The sequence below is a fragment of the Lycorma delicatula genome, chromosome 12 (assembly GCF_047948215.1).
Source record: "Lycorma delicatula isolate Av1 chromosome 12, ASM4794821v1, whole genome shotgun sequence".
Taxonomy (NCBI): Eukaryota; Metazoa; Arthropoda; class Insecta; order Hemiptera; family Fulgoridae; genus Lycorma; species Lycorma delicatula.
In genome coordinates, this window is record NC_134466.1 from 16,102,273 (window position 1) to 16,122,397 (window position 20,125).

The 20,125-nt window shown below is 30.1% G+C and overlaps 1 protein-coding gene across 1 annotated transcript in view; it reads left to right on the plus strand.

Annotated features, from left to right (window-relative positions):
* Alg9 (alpha-1,2-mannosyltransferase Alg9) overlaps nt 1-19,008 on the plus strand; it is a 54,228-nt gene extending 35,220 nt beyond the window's left edge. The window contains exons 9-14 of the mRNA XM_075379901.1: nt 228-426; nt 3,882-4,026; nt 8,886-9,015; nt 11,501-11,631; nt 15,747-15,925; nt 18,864-19,008. Coding sequence (XP_075236016.1) covers nt 228-426; nt 3,882-4,026; nt 8,886-9,015; nt 11,501-11,631; nt 15,747-15,900 — 759 coding nt within the window. The 3' untranslated portion in view covers nt 15,901-15,925; nt 18,864-19,008. The remainder of the gene's footprint in view (nt 1-227; nt 427-3,881; nt 4,027-8,885; nt 9,016-11,500; nt 11,632-15,746; nt 15,926-18,863) is intronic.
* Nucleotides 19,009-20,125: the final 1,117 nt, after the last annotated feature.

Below are 20,125 nucleotides of genomic sequence, written 5' to 3' on the forward strand. Positions count from 1 at the left end.
GGCAAGAGGCATTGTGCGTTGTGCGATTATGTGCATCAGCCCAAGGTCACAGCCGGTCACATTTAAAAAAACTTGATGACATCCTGATTATTTTGCATTCAAAATAATACTTCATATCAGTTACATAGGGAAATATGATTTTTTTCATTGCTGCAATCCTTTTTTGATGATACTGTATTTTTTGTACATTAAATGAAGTTACACAGTACTTGTGATATTTCTTACAGGAAGAGAGATTTCTTTTTCCAGTATATCCATTAATCTGTCTTTGTGGTGCCATCACTCTGGACGCTGTACAAAAGTTATGGTTCCGTCTTGTGGTTGGATCTGGCCTTCATTATTTACAACATACTGTACTTGTTATGATGCCTACTCTTATTATTGTATCTGTCATCAGCCTAATGCGGATATTAGCTCTTTACAAAGGTATGTTCTGGTATTGAAAGTTTTTTTATCTCTATAATAATTTCCTGAATAGTTTTATTGTTAACTTCAAGTTTGTATGCAGATTTTGCTTTCTGTATGATGTCTTTTTGTTGTTCTAGTAAAATTAAATGAGAATTTTGACTCCCATGTGGGAGGTAGACAGTTAGTGCTTAGCTAAATCAGTTACATTTTGATACTACCAGTTTCAGAATACTATTTCCAAACGACCATTTTGTTGTAAGGTTCTAATTAATGACATCATGAGCTGATGATTCAGAGAAGTGAGAAGCTGTAGGCACACTCATTACATGAACAAGACATCTGTAAAAAATTTGCACTAGATATCTGAAGACTGACAGTATATCACATGAATCAGAAAAAACACGTGAAAGATTAGTTTTAAAATTATTTAACAGTAGCATTTAAAAATTTTAAAAATGTATAAATTAAAGAATAATATCCCAAACATTTTTTTCTACTCCAGCATATTAATTCAGATATGAAATTTATATTTACAGGTATAAAAACAGTAAATTTATATTGTGGAAAAAAAAAAAATATATATATATATATATATACATATATAATTTTTTGAAAATTCAAATAATTCATTAACATTTTGACCACTGTGTTAATGAAATTTAATTTTTATATGAAATATAAATCATCAAAACACAGTAATTAGATAAGTTAAACTTACCGTATTAAGTACCAATAATTAATTTTTGTGGTATTACTGGACAGTAAAATTTAAATATAAATTCGCAATATATTTTAAAATAGAAAACAATTTGGAAGAAAATGACAGACTATTAAAAGATGTTTTAATGTAGTTATAGAATTTAATACCAACTGAAGATACAGGATACTGCAAAAATCGATTATTGGAAATTAATATGGTAAGTTTAACTTTAATTACTGAGTTTTGTTGGTTTATATTTCATGTAATATTACATTTTTTTAATACACTGGTGAAAATGTTTATGAATTATCTGAATATTCAAAAATAAAAAATATATGTATTTATATATTATTATTATCTTTTATGACCACTTAGGATCAGTTTATTAGTCCATTATCCAAGTCTCTTCCATGGGACTTTTCAGCCTTGGTCCTCCTAGTACTTTTTCATATGTTCCAATCTTTGTGCCCTTTCTAGTGTTGAAAATGTTTCTGTTGTGAGTTTATCTTGTGAATGTGAAACAAGTGCTTTTGTTCTTAATTTTCTTGTTTAATTTTTTTTTTCTTTGTGGTGTCTTCTGGTGTAAGGCCAATTTCCTTCAGATCCTCTCTTATTTCTCCGATCCATCTGCATCCTATCTTGATGTTTGTCAAGTCGAGATTGTATTGTACTAGCCGTTTCAGAAGTCTTGAATCCTCATGATATGTCCAAAGATACCGTGCTTGTTCCTCTTACACACGGTATCAGTGATGGATTCTAACCCTTTGTACACAACTTTGTCAGGTATAAGTGCCCATCTTTCATCTGAAACTTTTTATCGATGCAGGTTCTTCCAATTCTTTCAATTTTCTGGAGTGTGTCTGTCTGATTGTTCGTTCAGGTGGAAGAGCGTTTCTGCCACATAAGTGGCTTCTGGTTTTATAACTGTGTTGTAGTGTCTTATTTTTGTGTTTATTGATATGCATTTTTTATTGTAAGAGTACCAGGTTAATTTTTGAGCTTTAGCTAGTTTGTTTCTTCTTAATTAGATTGAGGTTTTTTTCATTTAGGTTGTTTGTTATTATTTTTCTGAAGTATTTAAATCCGGTTACTATTTTGATTTTATTACCGTTTATGTTTACTTTTTTAATCGTATTGGTTTTTGGTACATAATTTCTGTCTTCTTAAATGATATGAGGCCAATTTTATTTGCAATGTTTTGAAGTTCTGATATCTGTGATTTAGCTTTGTTGATGTCCTTCACTAGCAGTTTTAATATTTTTTCGTTTGTTAATATTTATTTGTAAAACTGAATTTATAATAAATGTAACACAGTGTGCTTCATATCTCTTCAATTTATGCTTCTGGTGATATCTCCTTAATGAAAAGTATGAAAGATAGTAAGTTAAAATTTATCTGATTTACTTAAAATTAGGATTATGAGTAATGCTTCGTAGTTATAAATAAATCAGACTAATAAATATAATTTATGTATAATGTCCAGGCTTTTTTTATGTAAAAATACCATTTGTTTTGCTACCATTGTTCTTGATAGGGTCAGTTGTTTTTAACTGCTGTAGAGTCAGGATACTTACCATTCACTATGTCAAGTTCAGTACTGCAACATGTTTTTGGTAACGTAAACATTTTATTAAAACAAGATCATCAATTGTAAATATGTGAAGAAAAATCTGTAATGCTTTTGGTGAAAATAATTTTCTTTCAAAGTAACAAATGTGGCAACTAATCAACTATTTTGAGAAGCACTACTCAGTACAAGATGATTGTCAGAAGCCTGGCAGAACTCAGATGGCTAATAGCCAAGAAAATATTACTTCTGTAAGGGATCATGACCAAAAATTCAGGCATCTTAGTTAGACTCTTGTACCTAAGAATTTGGACTTTTTGTGACCTCAATGTGAAAACTTTTATGGAAAAAATTGCATGTTTCTCCACACAAAATTTAACTCTCACAACTTTAAAAAAATGACTATGCATGTCATTGTGCAAAAGTGCTAAGATTCATATAAAAAATTCATTTTAAAAAGTTATTCAATAACAAAATGGTGCCCTTACATAAAAAAAAACCATTCTGCATTTAACAAGTTATAATCAACGAAACTGAAATGAATAAATTAACAATTAATATAATCCACCTTACCAGCACATTGATATGTACTCTAGATCTTTCGGCCTACCTGGAAGCCATCATCAGGAGTTAAAATTAATACATTTAAAGTCAAAAGTTTAAGAAATCATAGTCAAAATTTAAAAACAGTCATGACTGTCCCAGTCCTACTAGTATATTCACTAACATATCAGCGGTACCATGTTTCAGAAACATACTAAAGTGATGGGAGTTTCAGCTTTAAAAAAAAAAAAGTTTTTTTTTTTAATTTATGTCTTAAATAAATTATGTGACAAATGTTTAAAAGCGATTAAAATAAAACTGAACATGCCAAGATTTTATGTATACTTTATGACAGCTCATTTGTGAATATTCCTCAATTCAACTGCACATAATAATTACATTGTAAGTGCCACTATCATTGGCGTTACAGTTTGATCAATATCTGTTACATTGATTTTTAAAATGTTTATCAGATAAAGTAAGTTGGATATTAAAGAATTAGGAATATAATATTTTATTAAATTGGGCTGCTTATTTTGTACATTATATATTGTAAAAGAATAAAATTAATTTTAATTTTTTTAGAGAATAACAGATGTCATTTATCATGGACACTTCTGTATATTTGCTAAAATATGGATAATGATTTTTTTTTATTTTTAGGTTATTATGCACCTATGGAAGTATATATGGAGTTGAATAAGTTGTCAACAGATAGCAACACCATATTATCACAGCAACCTGTCAACATTTGTGTTGGCAAAGAGTGGTACAGGTTTCCGTCATCATTTTTCTTACCTGGCGATAAGTATGTGTTTTTATACTACAATACAATAATAATTATAAATTGAATTGTCTTGTTCAGCTTAATGCTGTTCAGACCTTTAACATTTGCACAAGAGCACTTAAGTAGTAACTTACTTCATCAAATAAATGTATTAAAAATTAAAAAAAAAAAAAATTAAAAAGCTACTAAAAGACTAGAAGCATTCAGAGTTTTTCTTGCTCTGATGAAGTACTTATTACTACAAAATGCTCACGAGTGGTTAAAATAAAAGCATTCAATAGAAATAAGGTAAATTTTTGTTAAGATAATAATTTTAATATTATTCTGCTCCTTGGATTCTTTACCATAAATTGCCGAGTTTAATGAAAAAAGGGCTTAAACCACTAAAGGCTCTTTTTCTGTCAAAGCATAATTTGTTTCCGCCTTGTTTTCTTCGATAAGCTCATCATTAATCATTTCTCTATGTTTATTAAAAATTTTACGGCAACAATATTTATTGAGCTGTGTTGTATGCTCTTCGTGTTTGTATTACGATATATGCTGGATTTAAAGGTTATGTACTGTAAATGAGTTCATGAGAGTGTTTAAATTTTAGATGAATATTTAAACTTTATGGGAAAATTAATTGCTATAAGTCTAATTGCCACCAAAAAATAAGTGACCATATGAAAAGTGACATTTACGGTTTGCTTTTTTCAGTTGGTAGGAAACAACCACAAGATGAGCATTTATCAAAATGTTTAAAAAGAAAAGATGTCAACGAAGTAATGGTGAAAACAAAAATCCTCATAAGTGTGTTTGGAATAATAATTTTGTTGAAGGAAAGTATGATTGTAGAAGGTTTAATAGATTTGTTTAAAATCTCTCAGCAAAAAAGTGTTGAAAACATGGGCTTTGCTGAAAGACGAGGCACCCATCATAACCATCCTCACAAAATAGAACGTACTATTTGGATTTTAATTAAGAATCATTTACTAACAATCCCTCATGAAGAATCTCACTATAGGTTGAAAAAAATTATTTTGAAAATAACTTTATATAACTCAACTTTTCGAATTATTTCAAGAGTATACACTGAAACAGGATGAATCTTAAAATGAAATACGATTCCTATTATAAGTGTTTTAAAAACTTAGGCTAATCTTTTAAATTTCCAAAAACTTCTGTTTTGTTAGAAAATGATCCATTGAATCCTTTAAAAGCATAATACTATTCATGTTAAAAAGACACACAATTTTATTAAAAAGGAGTATATCGCTTCTTCCCAAGGACTTGACAAGAATAATATTTTGGTGATAGAGTTTGATTTTGCTCAAAATCTTCCATTGCCACGACTTAACATATCAGCAGATTTTACAAAAGATAATTGTGGATGTTTCTGTTCAATTTCTACCTTCATAAATATATAATGATACATTTTACTACTACTATGAATATAAATAAAAAAAAGTGCAAATGCACTTCACTATTACTGAAGTGCAAAAAGTTTTTGTAAAATTCATAAATATTATTTCAACTGAGAAAAATTAATTCTATTATGTATTTTACAAAATAATAGGTACAAGTTTTGATTAACACAGCCCGTGCTAGTGGGTTAAAGACCTTGTGATAGAAAAGCTACTTTTGTATCCAACAGTTAAATTCTTTTTTTTTTATACGATTTTGGGCAGGGGCCAAAATAAAAATGTGATTGTGTCAAAATTTTGAAGTTGGTTAGCATTTACTGAAAAGATAATAAACCAAAATGTTCCCTGTACAAGGCAGTAGCTACGGCTAATGTGATAAAAACGTTTACATGTATATTAAAAAAATTACAGAAGATAGAAAATATTTACAGTTCTGAAAAATATATAGATGTTTAAAAAAACTGCCGTGATGATCTGGAATCATTTAACATTAAGCGTGGAAGCTCCGTTATCAAAAATATATCATCTGGTCTTGAAAATTATCTTTTTAGAGAACCGAAAACTATAAATGATACTTTTTCAATTTAGAAATATGCAAAAATTGTGTATACTACTTGTGGAACAGTCTGGCACACAAGAAATAAATATATTGTGGGACCTACACTATTTCAATTTCTTAAATCATGCAATGTACATGATAAAATCAGTTTTGGTGCAGATGCTCAAGGGACACTTTCGGCAGCAAAAATAGAAGATATTAGATCACTTATATGTTTTTTTTCCTATAAATAAAACTACATTTTATGTAGATATAAGCCATAATGTTTTAAATCCTTATAATAAAATTTCTAATGATGGTACTGAGGAGGTATTGAAAGTGAATAAAAATACAATTATTTTTCAATTTTATAAATATTTAATTATGAGTTAGATGTTTATTTTCCAATTTTTTTTTATAAGGAATCATAAGTAATGATATATAAATGTGTCCAAGTATTATTTTGATCACTAAACATCAGTTTGATAGAAAAAGGGTCCCTGTGAAAAGTTTTTGTAAAATTCATAAATATTATTTCAACTAAGGAAAATTAATTCTATTACGTATGTTACAAAATAACAGGTACAAGTTTTGATTAATACAGCCAGTGCTAGTGGGTTATAAAAAACCTGATGATATGGGTGATTTTTTTGAATTCATATCCTTAAGACATTTATCAATGCCAATATGTTTTTTTTTAATTTAGCAATACTTTTTTGGCTGGAAACCGACAAAATATTTAAGATGCCACAGTGATATTGCCTGCCACAGAGTACAGATCTAACGCATGTTCTGACTAAATATCATCTGTTTTTTTGTCATACAGTATGCTAATATTTGTAAATAATGAAGTATTTATTGTGTCGTAATAAGTTATATTCTTTATCGAAATATAGGCTTGTTTATATTTTGATATAAATTTTTGTGTTATGACAAGAAATTTTGTAGAACATAACAAGTAGTAAACAAAATAATTATTGTTATCTTTTTTTAGTAGTTTTATTCATGCCATACAATCTACAGTAATAGAAGTGTATTTAGATATTATGAACTTTATAGACAAAACATAGTGTAAATTGTTACACCAGGTGAGATGTAAAATAAAAATACAGTTATCAGAATTGGTAATTATATTATAATCAAACAAAATTTATCCTCTTCTTCCTCTTCTTCGTTGACAGAAACTTCGTATTCGCTTTCAAAATCTTTGATATCTGAATTCATCAAGAAATTGAACACTTCTTCTGATGACAAGATTCTTTCTTCTGCAGTAACAGACAGATTTCTTTTATTTATTCCTGAAGCGACTGGCAGTTCAGAATTGTCATGTTTCTAAAAAATTTTGAAATAATCAGTAATATTACCAAGAAAATAATCTTATAGATTTTTTAAAGAAATGATTATAAATGATTTCATAAAAATTCAAAGAAGAATATGTAAAAGTGGTGAATCAATAAAGATAAAGAAATATTTTCAATGAAATTGAAATCATGTACTTGATAATGTGACATAAAGTAAGATCTATGCTCATTATTTGACAAATTTTTTATAAATTTTCATAACTGTATATAATTAGTGATTATGTATAATTATATACAAAAAAAATTTTTTTAATAAAATTGTTTTGTATTAAAAGCAATAATCAAGCAAAGATTTTGCCATTAATAGTAAAATAATCACCAGAAAAATACAATCAAAAGATATCTTACCCTTTTTGATGTCATTGCTCGGTTGAGTTTTAAATGAAGAAGTATTCCTATATTCAACTTATATTCAATTTCAATAGAAGAAATTGAAAAAAAGACGAAAGTAAAATAAAATCTGACGAAAGTAAAATAAAATCTAACGAAAGTAGTTAAAACATTTGAGTAGTATAGAAAAAACTTAAAAATTTTGAGAAAAAATTATTTAAGAAAGGAAACTAAACCTTGAATACATAATTCAATCCTTCCTTGAGGCATTACTGAATGACCCTTTGCTGCTTGATTTCTTACCACTTAAGAAAAGCATAGACAAGGGACATCACAATGATGTCATCAGGCCTGTGACCAAAGCCATTACAACTTCAAAGTGATATTATCCACATTGTACGTGTTAAGTAAAGAAATAGCTTATAAAGTGTAAAAAATAAATTTGTAGATTGACCGTAAAATTTTTGTTGATATTTTCTCAGAACAAGATTTTTGCCCATAGGCCTTTCTTCCTTCAAACACCTCAATTATTCATTAACATATCGCCTATTTCCTTGGATGTCTTCCTGAAACAATAATGCAAATTGTTTCAAAAGGAAGACATCCAATTGTTACTGCTTGTTTTAAACATCTGCAGCCAGAAAAATACCACAGTGGAGTACCTTACCAATAACTGATCTCTTATAATGAAGTTTGGGCATAAAATGGTTTATTTAATCTATTTAAAACTTTCACTGGCACTAAACAAAGTTAGCTTATAAAAGATGAATATTTGATTTTATGTAATTTTTCTATTGATACTAGCAAAGTGAAGGTTGTTTGATGAAATAGCAGCATTAACTGCTAACTTTACATTAACTGATTCACTTTTGGTTATCTTTTGCTTCTCAATATGTCTTGTCTATATCTAAAAGAAAAAAAATTCAGTGTGCCTGTAGAGGAGTATATGTTGCCACTAACTGTCCATTATTTCACATAATTCCATACTGAAAGCTCATCTAATCATTAGTGAAAATCTTTTTACAGCATTATCTCGTTAATATTTTAGTCATGTGACTACCCACCCAACACAAAATAAAAATGATCCTTATCAATTTTTTTAGAAATTGTTTTTAAAAATAATTATTAGTTTTTTGTGATAATTTTTTAATGTATATTCCATCAAAGAAGAAATTTTAATTAGCTTTTAAAATTTGATTTATATATATATATATATATAAAATTTTAATAAAATTTTTGTTTCAGTTGGCAACTTCAGTTTTTGAAATCAGAATTCAGAGGTCAATTACCTCAACAGTATAGTAATGCAGATAATGCCACTATGGTAATACCCCCTAATATGAATGATATTAATGAAGAGGAGCCTTCTAGATATGTAAGTTTATCATTTATTTATTATTAGTTGGTGATGTTTCTTTTACATTAGTACAATGTATTCGCAAAGTTGCTGTGTGTTGAATTATGGAAGTGTAATGACAAAACTTACTTTATTATTTGAAATCTTGTTTCAAATCTCAGTTTGTATCTTTAATTTATAGAAACGTATATTACAGTAACTGGATTAGTTAATAAAAGTGTTGAAAATAACCTCCTCCAAGATCTGTACAACACTACACACATTTCAGTTTGTTTCCAAACATTTTAATCAGCTGATGAACTAGAATGTCGTTACGGTTTTTAGTTCATCAATTGTGCATGGTCTGTTGTGATACACTGCTTGTTTCACTGCCCTCTATTGAAAGTAACCTGTGGGAGTCAGATCGGGCGATCGTGCAGGCCACAAACCCCTCAAAATGATTTGTTTACCGAAGGCATTTCATATTAGATAGAGGGGACTACTAATGATGTTAGCTATTTTAGAATAGTTTAGACTACCCGCTTTTAAAGGATTAATATTGTGATTTATTTATTCATGAAGTAACTGCAGGCTGCCTCTCAATTTTTATTTTTTTGTTGAATAAAAGATGAATTTTTAATATGAGAAATATGTCAGGCCTAATAGCATTTGAACCCTGAACTTTATGTATAAAAGACAGTCACTAACATATTGCTATAAAGACCTGTATATTTTTATCTAGTCATAAGAAGTTTTATACCAGTTTTCTCTGATGTGAAGATTAATTTAATTATATCTTAATTAAATGATTAATAGAATTTAATTATTCTAATATCTCAAATATATTATTTTTTTGTTAGAGCTTTTTTGGATGCTTGACAATGACTGTAAATCTGCATACCAAATCATAACAGACAATGCCATTATCCTATTTTTTATGATAACACAAGATTTTTTCAATAATAATTAATGGGGGACAAACGATTAGGAAAATTATTTATTCAATGGCAATGAAATTAATGCTATTTTCCAGCGTAATCCCCAACTATATGTAGGCACTTGTCATATCTTTCTGTGAGCTTTTTTATTCCAGTAGTAAAGAATTGTATGTAAGCCATTCTTGTACCATATTTTTGATTTGCTTATCACTTCCAGAGTTGGTACCACGTGAAAATATTTTGAGAACACCAAACAAAAAATATTCTGATAATGCGAGACTAGGAGTGGAGGTGGATGTGACAACACCTCGTGATCCAACTTTTGAATAGTTTCTTGTTTCTTTTATGTGTTGCAGGGGGGCATTATTTTGCAGAAGAATTATATTTTTTGAGAGAACCAGGATGTTGTTACCTTATTGCGAGTTTCACTTCATTTTCTAACATGTCACAATAGTACATTATAAAGTGTACTTTTTTCTTCCAAATAATCACAATAAATTAGGCTTTCATTGTCCCAAAACACTGTTCGATCACTTTACCGATTGATGCATAGGTTCTGAATTTTTTCTTAGTGTGCAATTTTGGATGTTTCCATTGTATACTTTGACATTTGATGTCAACGTGTTTTTTCTAAATGATGAATTCCAAGTTTCATCGTAAGTTATTATGCCATGTAAAAAATCCACTTAAACTTGTAAGTTCTGTAAAAATATGAATTGTGTATCTGTGATTTTGAGTTTACTGTCTTGGAACCTACTTCAAATACATTATGTGATAATTCAGCATATCACAGATAATGGAATGGACAACGCTAATACTGGCACTACAGATTTCAGCAATTTCTAAATTTTTATGCTTTAGCTCTTACAATAAGATCATTAATCCATTTTTACAAAACATCAATCAAAATTTCCATTGGTCTTCCGCTATATGAAAATTGATGAGAATTGTTCTGCCTGATTTAAAGTATTTGATCCACTAAAATTTGCATATTTAATACATTGTTTTAACATCGATGAATGAATTTCAGGTATTTTTCGTATCCTCAGAAAATAGAATTCATAGTACCATAAGCTTTTCTTCCACAATACACATTTTAACAGAGCTGACACCTGACATTTTCAAATAATCAAAAGAGGATATGTTTATGGAATTTCTTATTTAACTTGCTGATATTTCATATGTCAGGGGGTGCCAATTTGAACCTCAGACAGTTTCACTTTATTCTACCAAATAATTCTCTTCTGTCGCCATTTGTCTCTTGTCGCTCATTTGTCTACATCATCTTAATTGTTTTATCATAACTATGAGAGTCATAGTGACTCTCATAGTTATGATAAAACAATTAAGATGATGTTATGAAAGTGTTGCCTATGCTTACCTGTCGAATGTAACATTCTTTGTGTTGAATTAGTACCGTTATATTGTTTTAAGTATAAGAATATTATAATCTGATGTTATATTTAAAAATTTCAAATCTCATATATTTTTAGTATTATCACTGTGCTGGTTTAAAACCAATTTACATTAATTTATTTATTAACCAGTTTTACATATATTAATTTTTTTTATCGTTATTATTCTAGGTAGACATTACAACGTGTGATTTTTTAATCGATCTTGATAGAGGCGATGAAACACCATTGGAACCAAATTACTCAGCAGATATAAATAATTGGACTGTTATTAAATCTGTTCCGTTTCTTGATGCACCTAGGTATACGCTGTTATAGATTTTATTATTTTTGTTATATATCCTAATTGAATTTTTCTAAAAACAGAGTAAAAATAGTTCGGTTTCAAATTAATAATAATCATTCTCTAATTAATATCTCTCTTTGATTCAGGAGCTGTCAGAATGTTCTTAAAATCAAATTCCACTTTCTATCACTTTTTATTTCAGTCATTTAACTAGTTCGCTGTACTTTTCATTCATCTCTAATTTTCTGTATTATATTTTTATTAGAATACTTTAGTCTGTTTTTTTCCTTTATACCACGTACAAGGGTGAATCAAACATAAACAGTAATTTTTTTTTATAAATTTATTGATTAATAATATACACAATTCATACCTTCATCATTATTTCTCTATGTAGTCTCCTGCATGATCTACACACTTTTGCCAATGATTTGGAAACTTGAATATTTCTTGTTCACAAAACATTTGAAGACGGTCAACCAATTGCACACACGCTCCTTGACATCTTCATTGTTTTTTAATCATTCCCGTCCAAGTGACTATTTCAAAGGTGCAAACAAAAAATAGTCACAGGGAGACAAATCTTTACTGTAGGGAGGTTGGTTGAGAATTACCCAGTGCATTTTTTCCATTTATCCTTTGTCAAAATCGTGGTGTGTGGCTTGTCATGAAGAAGTAGATATCTCTGATGGGCATACCCACCCCGTCTTTTGCTTCGGTAGGCGGCTTTTGTTGACTGTAGCAGTTGACATTCACTGTTTGTTGACTGTGGAGAAAATCAATAAGTAAAACTACCCTTGAATAAAAAAAAATCATTGCAAGAACTTTCCTGACTGACAGACGGGTTTTGGTCTTAATTGGGCAGCCCTCATCCTTCCTTCGTTACTCCTTACTTCCTACTTTGACTCCATTGCAATGATAGACCCATGACTAATCACGTATGATGATACACCTCAAAAAATCAACCCCCTTCTTGCCAAAATCGATTCTGAAGTCTGTTGCAGATCTCCAGTCTGACCTGTTTTTGATTTTCCCATCAAACACTAATTTTTCTAAAGCCAAGATGACTAGTGATAATGGATTGAGCACACCCACAGTTGATACCTGCTTCTGATGAAATTTCTTCAGTAGTGAACCAGCGATCACCTTCGATAAGCTCTTGAACATCATGGATGTTAGCTGTAAGACTTTATCTTGGGCATTGATCATGACTTTTGTTTTCTACACTTTTTCTCTCGCACTTAAATTGTCTGGCCCATGAATACACTCGATTCTGGATCAGTATAGTGTCCCCAAGCTGTATCCTTGGGCAGGTTAAACTTTTTTCAGATTAATACCTTCATTTGTTAAAAACTTTATGATTATACATTATGCAGCAGACGATGGAGCCTCTTGCTCGCTCATGGCTGTACTGATGACAGAACAGAGTGGAGGAGCTAACCAAGCTGGTTCCCCCTCTCTAACACTTCAATCATTAACCCCCCCACCACTCTGTCATCTACCTCAGAACTGCTTGCTGTATAGAATAGGAAAAATTACCATTTAAATATGATTCACCCTCGTATCTATCTGGTTTTTGTTGCATTAAATTAACATAGTTATTTAAATGCTTTACATAGAAATGACAAAGTTTGTAAAAATAATGGGAAAGAAAACAATGAGGATAAACATAACAAATGGTAAGGTTAGTAGGTGAGGGTGGTATTTTAGTATTTATTTATTTATTTAAAGAAGTTGGTTTTCTGTATTTGTATTTTATAAGAAATTTGAATCCTGACTTTACCCCATTGCAGTAAGACTTATTGTGCAACTGTCAGATAAGAAATAAGTTTTTTGGACTGGTCCACAACCTACCACTTACAATAGATCATACAAAGGTTGGACTGAATGTAGAAGTCTTAGCATTTTTAGCATGAATCTAACAGGATCTTTTACCTCTAACCATAGAGTCCATAATGAAGAAGGGCTCAAGGGTAAAGAAAACAGATAGTGTTGATAAAGGACAAGCTACTCATGAAGGAAGCACAGTAAAATCCTACCTAGATGATAGCTTTAACACTAATCCAGGATGAAGTTACCTATCCTGCATCTGATCTTTTGGAAGGTAAGTCATTTCTATCCACAGTTGCAGTAATTTATACAGTTTAAAAATTAAAGAAAGAAGTTGCTCATAAATACAGACATTAATTCTATTAAAAGAACATAGTATTAATAATTCTATTTAAAGAACATCCATTCTACACCAATATAACTAATGAAATGGTAGTCTAATAATGACTGGAATGACTTCAAATTTTCTTTAAAATAAAAGAAAAGAGTAAGACTCATTAGAGAAAGGATGTCTCCAGTATCATCAAAAAGACACACATTTTCAGCAATATGTTAAGTTTGAAAGAGGAAATAATCTATCATGTGGAAAGGCAACTCTGGAAAACAGAATAGGTGATTTGGTCACTTTTTTAGGGGCCAGCCATTCTTTGAAAGTTACTGCCCATTGATTCTAATGCTTTGTCAGGAAGAAGAAATTAACTGCTTGATGCCAATATTAGGAATAAGTATTATGGTGACAGTATGTTTATCAGGGATAAATTCATTGTGAATAGTTCCTCTGCTATTTTAGAAACATGTAAGTGATATCTTCAGCTTTGAATTTTGATAATTCTCTTACCTTTCAGTGAGCCTGGTGACCGTTCAGCTTATTGATGTAGAAATAATAGAGTTTTATCTTAAGCCATAATTGAATTCAAGAATTTTTTATTTGTATGAGAAGTTTGAAGGATATCTCTTGCATGTTACACACTTCATTGGTCATCTTACAAGCAAAAACCAGGAAGTAACTTAATTGGCCCAAATTTTCAATTAAGATTTGGTAAATTGTGTGTATTTATACCAAAATTATTTGCAGTTCATCTCACTGTTATATGACAATCTTCTTGAATTGATTTTCTTATTTCCATTATGAGTTTCTCATTACTAATAGAATATGAAAATCCAGGACTGTCTTTTTATTTCCAAGGATTTTCCATACAACTTTTGAAGTATGTAAATTACCTAAACATCTTGTGTGAAACAAACATGAATCCCCATACTCTTTTCTCAACAGCTGGACAGTCTCAAGACTTACTCTATAAATTTAAAACAGAATATGATGTTTACTTTCTGTTCCATTATGCTAATGTGATAATGGTTTTCTATTTTCAACACTATGGTTCTGTTTTTCTTTAAATGCTTTGCTTGGAGCCATTGCTAGGTCATAGGTTATAAATAATAGTATGGATTTCATTATTTGTGAGATTGCATGAGCCGCAACAGAAATTGCCGACTTGTTTGTCAGCTTCCTGAGAATAACTGCAGAATACCTAAAGGAATACTGTTTACTCTGTCCTGGAACTGTGCCACGTAAAAACATTTAATAGAACTGTAAACAATTTTCTCAGATCTTCTCCCCAACTGGTGGTTAGGAAGTGAGATAAATATAGAAAGGAGAATAGATAAATTGAAGAATTTGGAATAGTTCAGGTTTTACATTTTGTACTGAGAATCTTATGTAACAGAGAAGTAATATTAATATACTAAACATTTATATGCATTTATAAAAATGTTCTTGAAAACATAGATAGTAAAGAAGCAGCTTGGCCGCAAAGTGCAGGAAATATTTTAAAAAAGTAACTTTAGAGTGTGTTCTTTTTTAATAAATTTAAAAAAAGTGATTTCAGATTTCAACAGTAATTTTATTTACGCATTGAAATTTTACTTTGCCGAGTATTAATTTCTTGCAGGCTTGGAAAAGATTTAATCTATCTTGACCAAGTCGATCGATGAAGTCTACAAGTTGATTACATTCCATACTCTTCCCATATCTTTGCTTCTTCCTTGGACAAGACTAATAGGTGTCAGGTAAGCTACTCCTGATTTTATTTGTTCTGTCGCACTGACACCTTCTGGTAACCAACAGGGCAGCACTTTTTTTAATGGAGTAGTGTGGAACTCTTCAAGCTGTGTTTTCTATTTACGAATTGAACAAAACATCAAACTAGTGACAGATGCCTATCGGGTAAAACCAGATCACATTTCTTTTCCTAATCTGATATTCAATAAAATAAAAAAATTAATTAAAAATTTTATTTTCAGATCCAATCGCTGGTTAAGATTATTTTATATTCCATTCATATGGGAAGAATATTGTGCGTTTGCCTCGTATAATTTGTTACAATCAAAACATTTTGATTCACATAATCATCATCAATCGCATCCCCACCATCATTATGCATCACCATCACGTTGATGAAATTATTATTTGTTCATATCTGGTAAGAAAATATATTTAAAAATTTATTTTTTATTACATAAAACATTTTTTTTGTGTTCAGTCATTTGACTGGTTTGATGCGCTCTTTTTTTTAATGTACAGCACATTTAAATACAACTCTCAAAAAATCAACACCTGTTTATTTCTATAATATCTGTATTTCTAGAAGTTTTGAAGCACATCAACAGATGTGGCAGTTCTTTGTTACTTTTAGGATTGGTCAGAACTAAAATCAACTTGTTATTTTGATAACAAGGTTACCATAATTTTAATTTATGTTAAAATAACCATAAAATTAAATAAAATTTTAATTATTTCATACTAAAATAACATAAAATCTTTACTGATATAGAGTAAGCAACTTAAAACCGAACTGAACTGGCTCAAACTGCACTTATTTGAGTGTCACCTTTAAATACTGCTGCTTCTAGCAACTATTGTTTGTGTATGTTACTATTCTTGTCTATTGTTGTTAGTTGTAAAATTTCTGAATGCCAGTATCTGATTTGGTTAAAAATGACATACAACAGGGTAGGTTTCAAACAAAATGAAATAGAGAGCCATATGGCATCAGGATTCCAGATGCTATATTTAAAGGATTTCTGTTGGTCCAAAAATATTTCTGTGTAAATTATCACAACAAAGTGGTATAAAATACACGTCTTGTATTTTCTTATAGATTCTTCTTGACTTAAATTTTAAACCGTATCGTGCAACAACTTAAGAGAGCAGACAAACCAAAATGTCTTAATTATCACCACTGACTTCTCAAAAACATTGTTGATGAACAGGCAGACCCGATGCTGTATTTCATATAAGACATGGTAGGGTTTCATTTACGTGGTCATGTTAATTCCCACAAAACCATATATCTGATAACTGAAAATCCTTACCAGATGTTTCAACGTCCACTTTATAATGAGCTATCAGTCTGTGATGTTTCTAGTATTCGTAGAGCAGGGACAATACTTTTTGATCGGATTAACAAGACAGAAAAATACCTTACAATTTTCAAAGAATTCTACCTTCAGTTAAAAGATTGTGAAAAAGAGTGCAACTTCTTCCAGCAAGACAAAACAATGTGTCAGTTATTAAACGATTCACTAGCAAGCGTTCATGTGGCTTTTACAAAAGAACAAACTGTCTTTTGTGTTACCCAGATTTGTCCAGTTGTGATTTTTCCTTTGGGATTAATCGTAAGGTAGAAAATCACATGCTCTTTAATATCTCAGAAGCTTTTGAGATACTATTTTAGCTTTTTATGCAATCTTCTTATGAGTTGAGCTGAGTTTTTCAGTAGTTCCGCAGATGCAAAAACAGGCTCACTACCCAACTGAGTCACAATAAAGAATCAATTAGCCAGGTCAATGAAGTACAAGGTGTTCAACATAAAAGAGGCTCCATCGCTCAATAGTTTATACTAAATGCATGTTTTTTTCTTAAAATGCATGTATTGGGGTGAGATGGATAAAATAATGTGAAGATGTTTGTACAACGGGTGTTGAACTGAGGAGGACTGTTTATTTCCTGGACGTTTGAATATTGCCAGTCTGTGACAAGCATTGGCTTTTGAACAAGATTGCATAATTGTGTGTAATTTTTAAAGTGCGGTTAACTGTTGAAGGACATGTATTTGTGACGTGATGTAAACTTATTTAGAGATGAAATCTCAAGTTGTGTGTTGGCAAAAGGTCAGGGAGAAATTTGAAAAGGAAGTACCAGTGAAAAGTGTTATTCAAAAGTTAGTTAAATAATTTTGTGAACAGGTTCAGTATTAGACCAGAAACGTGCCCAACACAGGTTAGTTTTAACGATGTAGTTCATACAGGACATTGAAGTGGCAGAGTTACAAGATCTGCAGACTAAGCATTAAAAAAAAACATTTCACTAGGTTCAGCCACACTGCAGTGAGGAGAATACTGGAATGTATCAAATACATATTTTCCATGAGCTAACTAACACTGATTATGCTAAAAGGGTTTGGTACTGTCAACGGTTCAAGAACTTGATTAGAGGCAACATTGGCATTTTAGAACGTGTTTTTTAGGTTTTTACAGATGAATCGCAGTTTCACCTCAGTGTATATTGACAGTCAGAACTGCCAGACTTGGGGTACTAAAAACCGGAACATATTCTTTGAATCTCCCCTACCCACAAAAAGTAGGCTTACGGTGTGTGTTTTCAAGTTGATTAATAATAGGAACCTTGTTTTTTGAAAAAACTGTGGATGCTGCTATCTGCAACAACTGTTGATGCTGCCTAGAAATTATCCAACATATCATAGCCTTACTAAAAGAGGATGAGCCCGACTGCTGGTTGCAACAGGGCGGCACCACTTGTCATAGAGTTTGCTCTACTGTGGAGATTCTTCAAGATTTTTTCAATGAAAGAATCATTTCTAAAGGATTGTGGCCACCAAGAGCTGCTGATCTGACTTGTCCAGACTTCTTTCTGTTGGGTAACTTAAAAGAAATTGTTTATAGGAGCAATCCACACACACTCCCTGCTGGAATTGAAGACAAAAATTACCAATGCTATATAGGAAATAAACAGGGTACAGCAAACAAGAGTAGCCAGGAACATGGTCAAACATGTTGACAAGTGAATAGAAGCGGATGGACATCAATTTTGACACCTTCTGACCAAATTATTATGTAAGTGTTTGCCAATAAACTATTATTTACATACTAAACTAAGTAATTGGGACTCTTTTGAGTTGATCACTCTGTATTTATCCTTGAAAGAGAAAATAAAGAATATTGAAAGAGAGCAATCAGTCTATAGAATATAGATCAGAGTAGTTTATCATCTTATCTTTAACTAAGAAGTAACTTTAAGTTCAGTAGATAAATTAATTTTAAAAATTTCAATAATTTATCACACATACCCGGTATTAATTTCTTTTTAGATAATGCTAACTGGTAATCTTTTTTTTACAGGTAATTTGTAGTCAACAAAAGCAAAATGGAAATTGCTAATGAAAAATGTGATCAGTTGGTTGGCTTGATGTGGCTCTTATGTTAAGGAGAATAAAAAATAAATTTTGTATGTTAAATTTTTATATTAAAAAGGATGGTAAAGATACTGGTCGTTGATTGATATGTATTGATCTGATGTGGAATTTTAATAAAGAACTTTTTTGTTTGGAATAACAAATCATTCCAACTCATGACAGTTGTATCATTTTATTCTAATTGCAAAATAATAGAAAAATGTGTAGTTGAGATCCTCCATATATTTTACTCATAATGAATTGTAATAAAATGCTACTGCCCAAAAACAGTGTTAAAGTGATCTAAGGATGATGGTATCATTAATACTAATATTGGAAACTCACTGTTTTACAAGTTTTCTTTTATTTCCTTCCTTAATAATATACAGTAAACTTTTTTTTTTACAGTTGAGATTGCTCAAAATATTGTCATTATTTATTATAAATTGGTATACTTAAAAATAGGCATTAAAAACTGTATTGCTCACCAGATGTTGAGATTTCTATCTGCCATTTTTAATATATTAGATACATTAACTTTTCCCTCTTATCTTTCTGTTTGAAAAAATACATACATCTAAACATTATTTTTATAAAAAATTCAATTAATTAAAAGTAAAAAATAAATATTGTTGAGCAAGATCAGAGCAGTGAATAAGTTTTGTATTGGCCTGTATATTAATGTTAATAAGTGAAAACTTTCTTACCTTCTCTTAAAGCCTCCCATATAGTGTCAAAATAGTAGAAAATTGTTAAAAAAAAGTTTTTTTAATTTATATATTAATTTTCTCCCACCGTATAATCTCGAGGCTTTTGAATGAAAATGTGGTATGAAATATTTGAAATGTCAGCAATTTAAAACTTAATACATTAAGTTACTTTCAAGATACAGGCCAGGATACAGGAAATACTATTTTTGTTTATTGTAGATTTTCTAATCAGAGTCTTTTGTGTATATAACTTGATTTAATTTACTCTTATAAGTTTGTATTTTTTTCTTGTTAACTGGGCCTACACAACAATGTTTTGATTATATTGTCGCTGGACAGAATAAAAAAATTTAAGGTATCAGGGCTACACCCTCAAGTATTTATATAAATATTTATAGTACTTATATTAGAGCTGTTTGGATGTCTATGAAATAAAACGTAAGTTATTTAAGTTATGATAAACAAGTAAATTTACTTGATATTTACTTAATGAATCAAA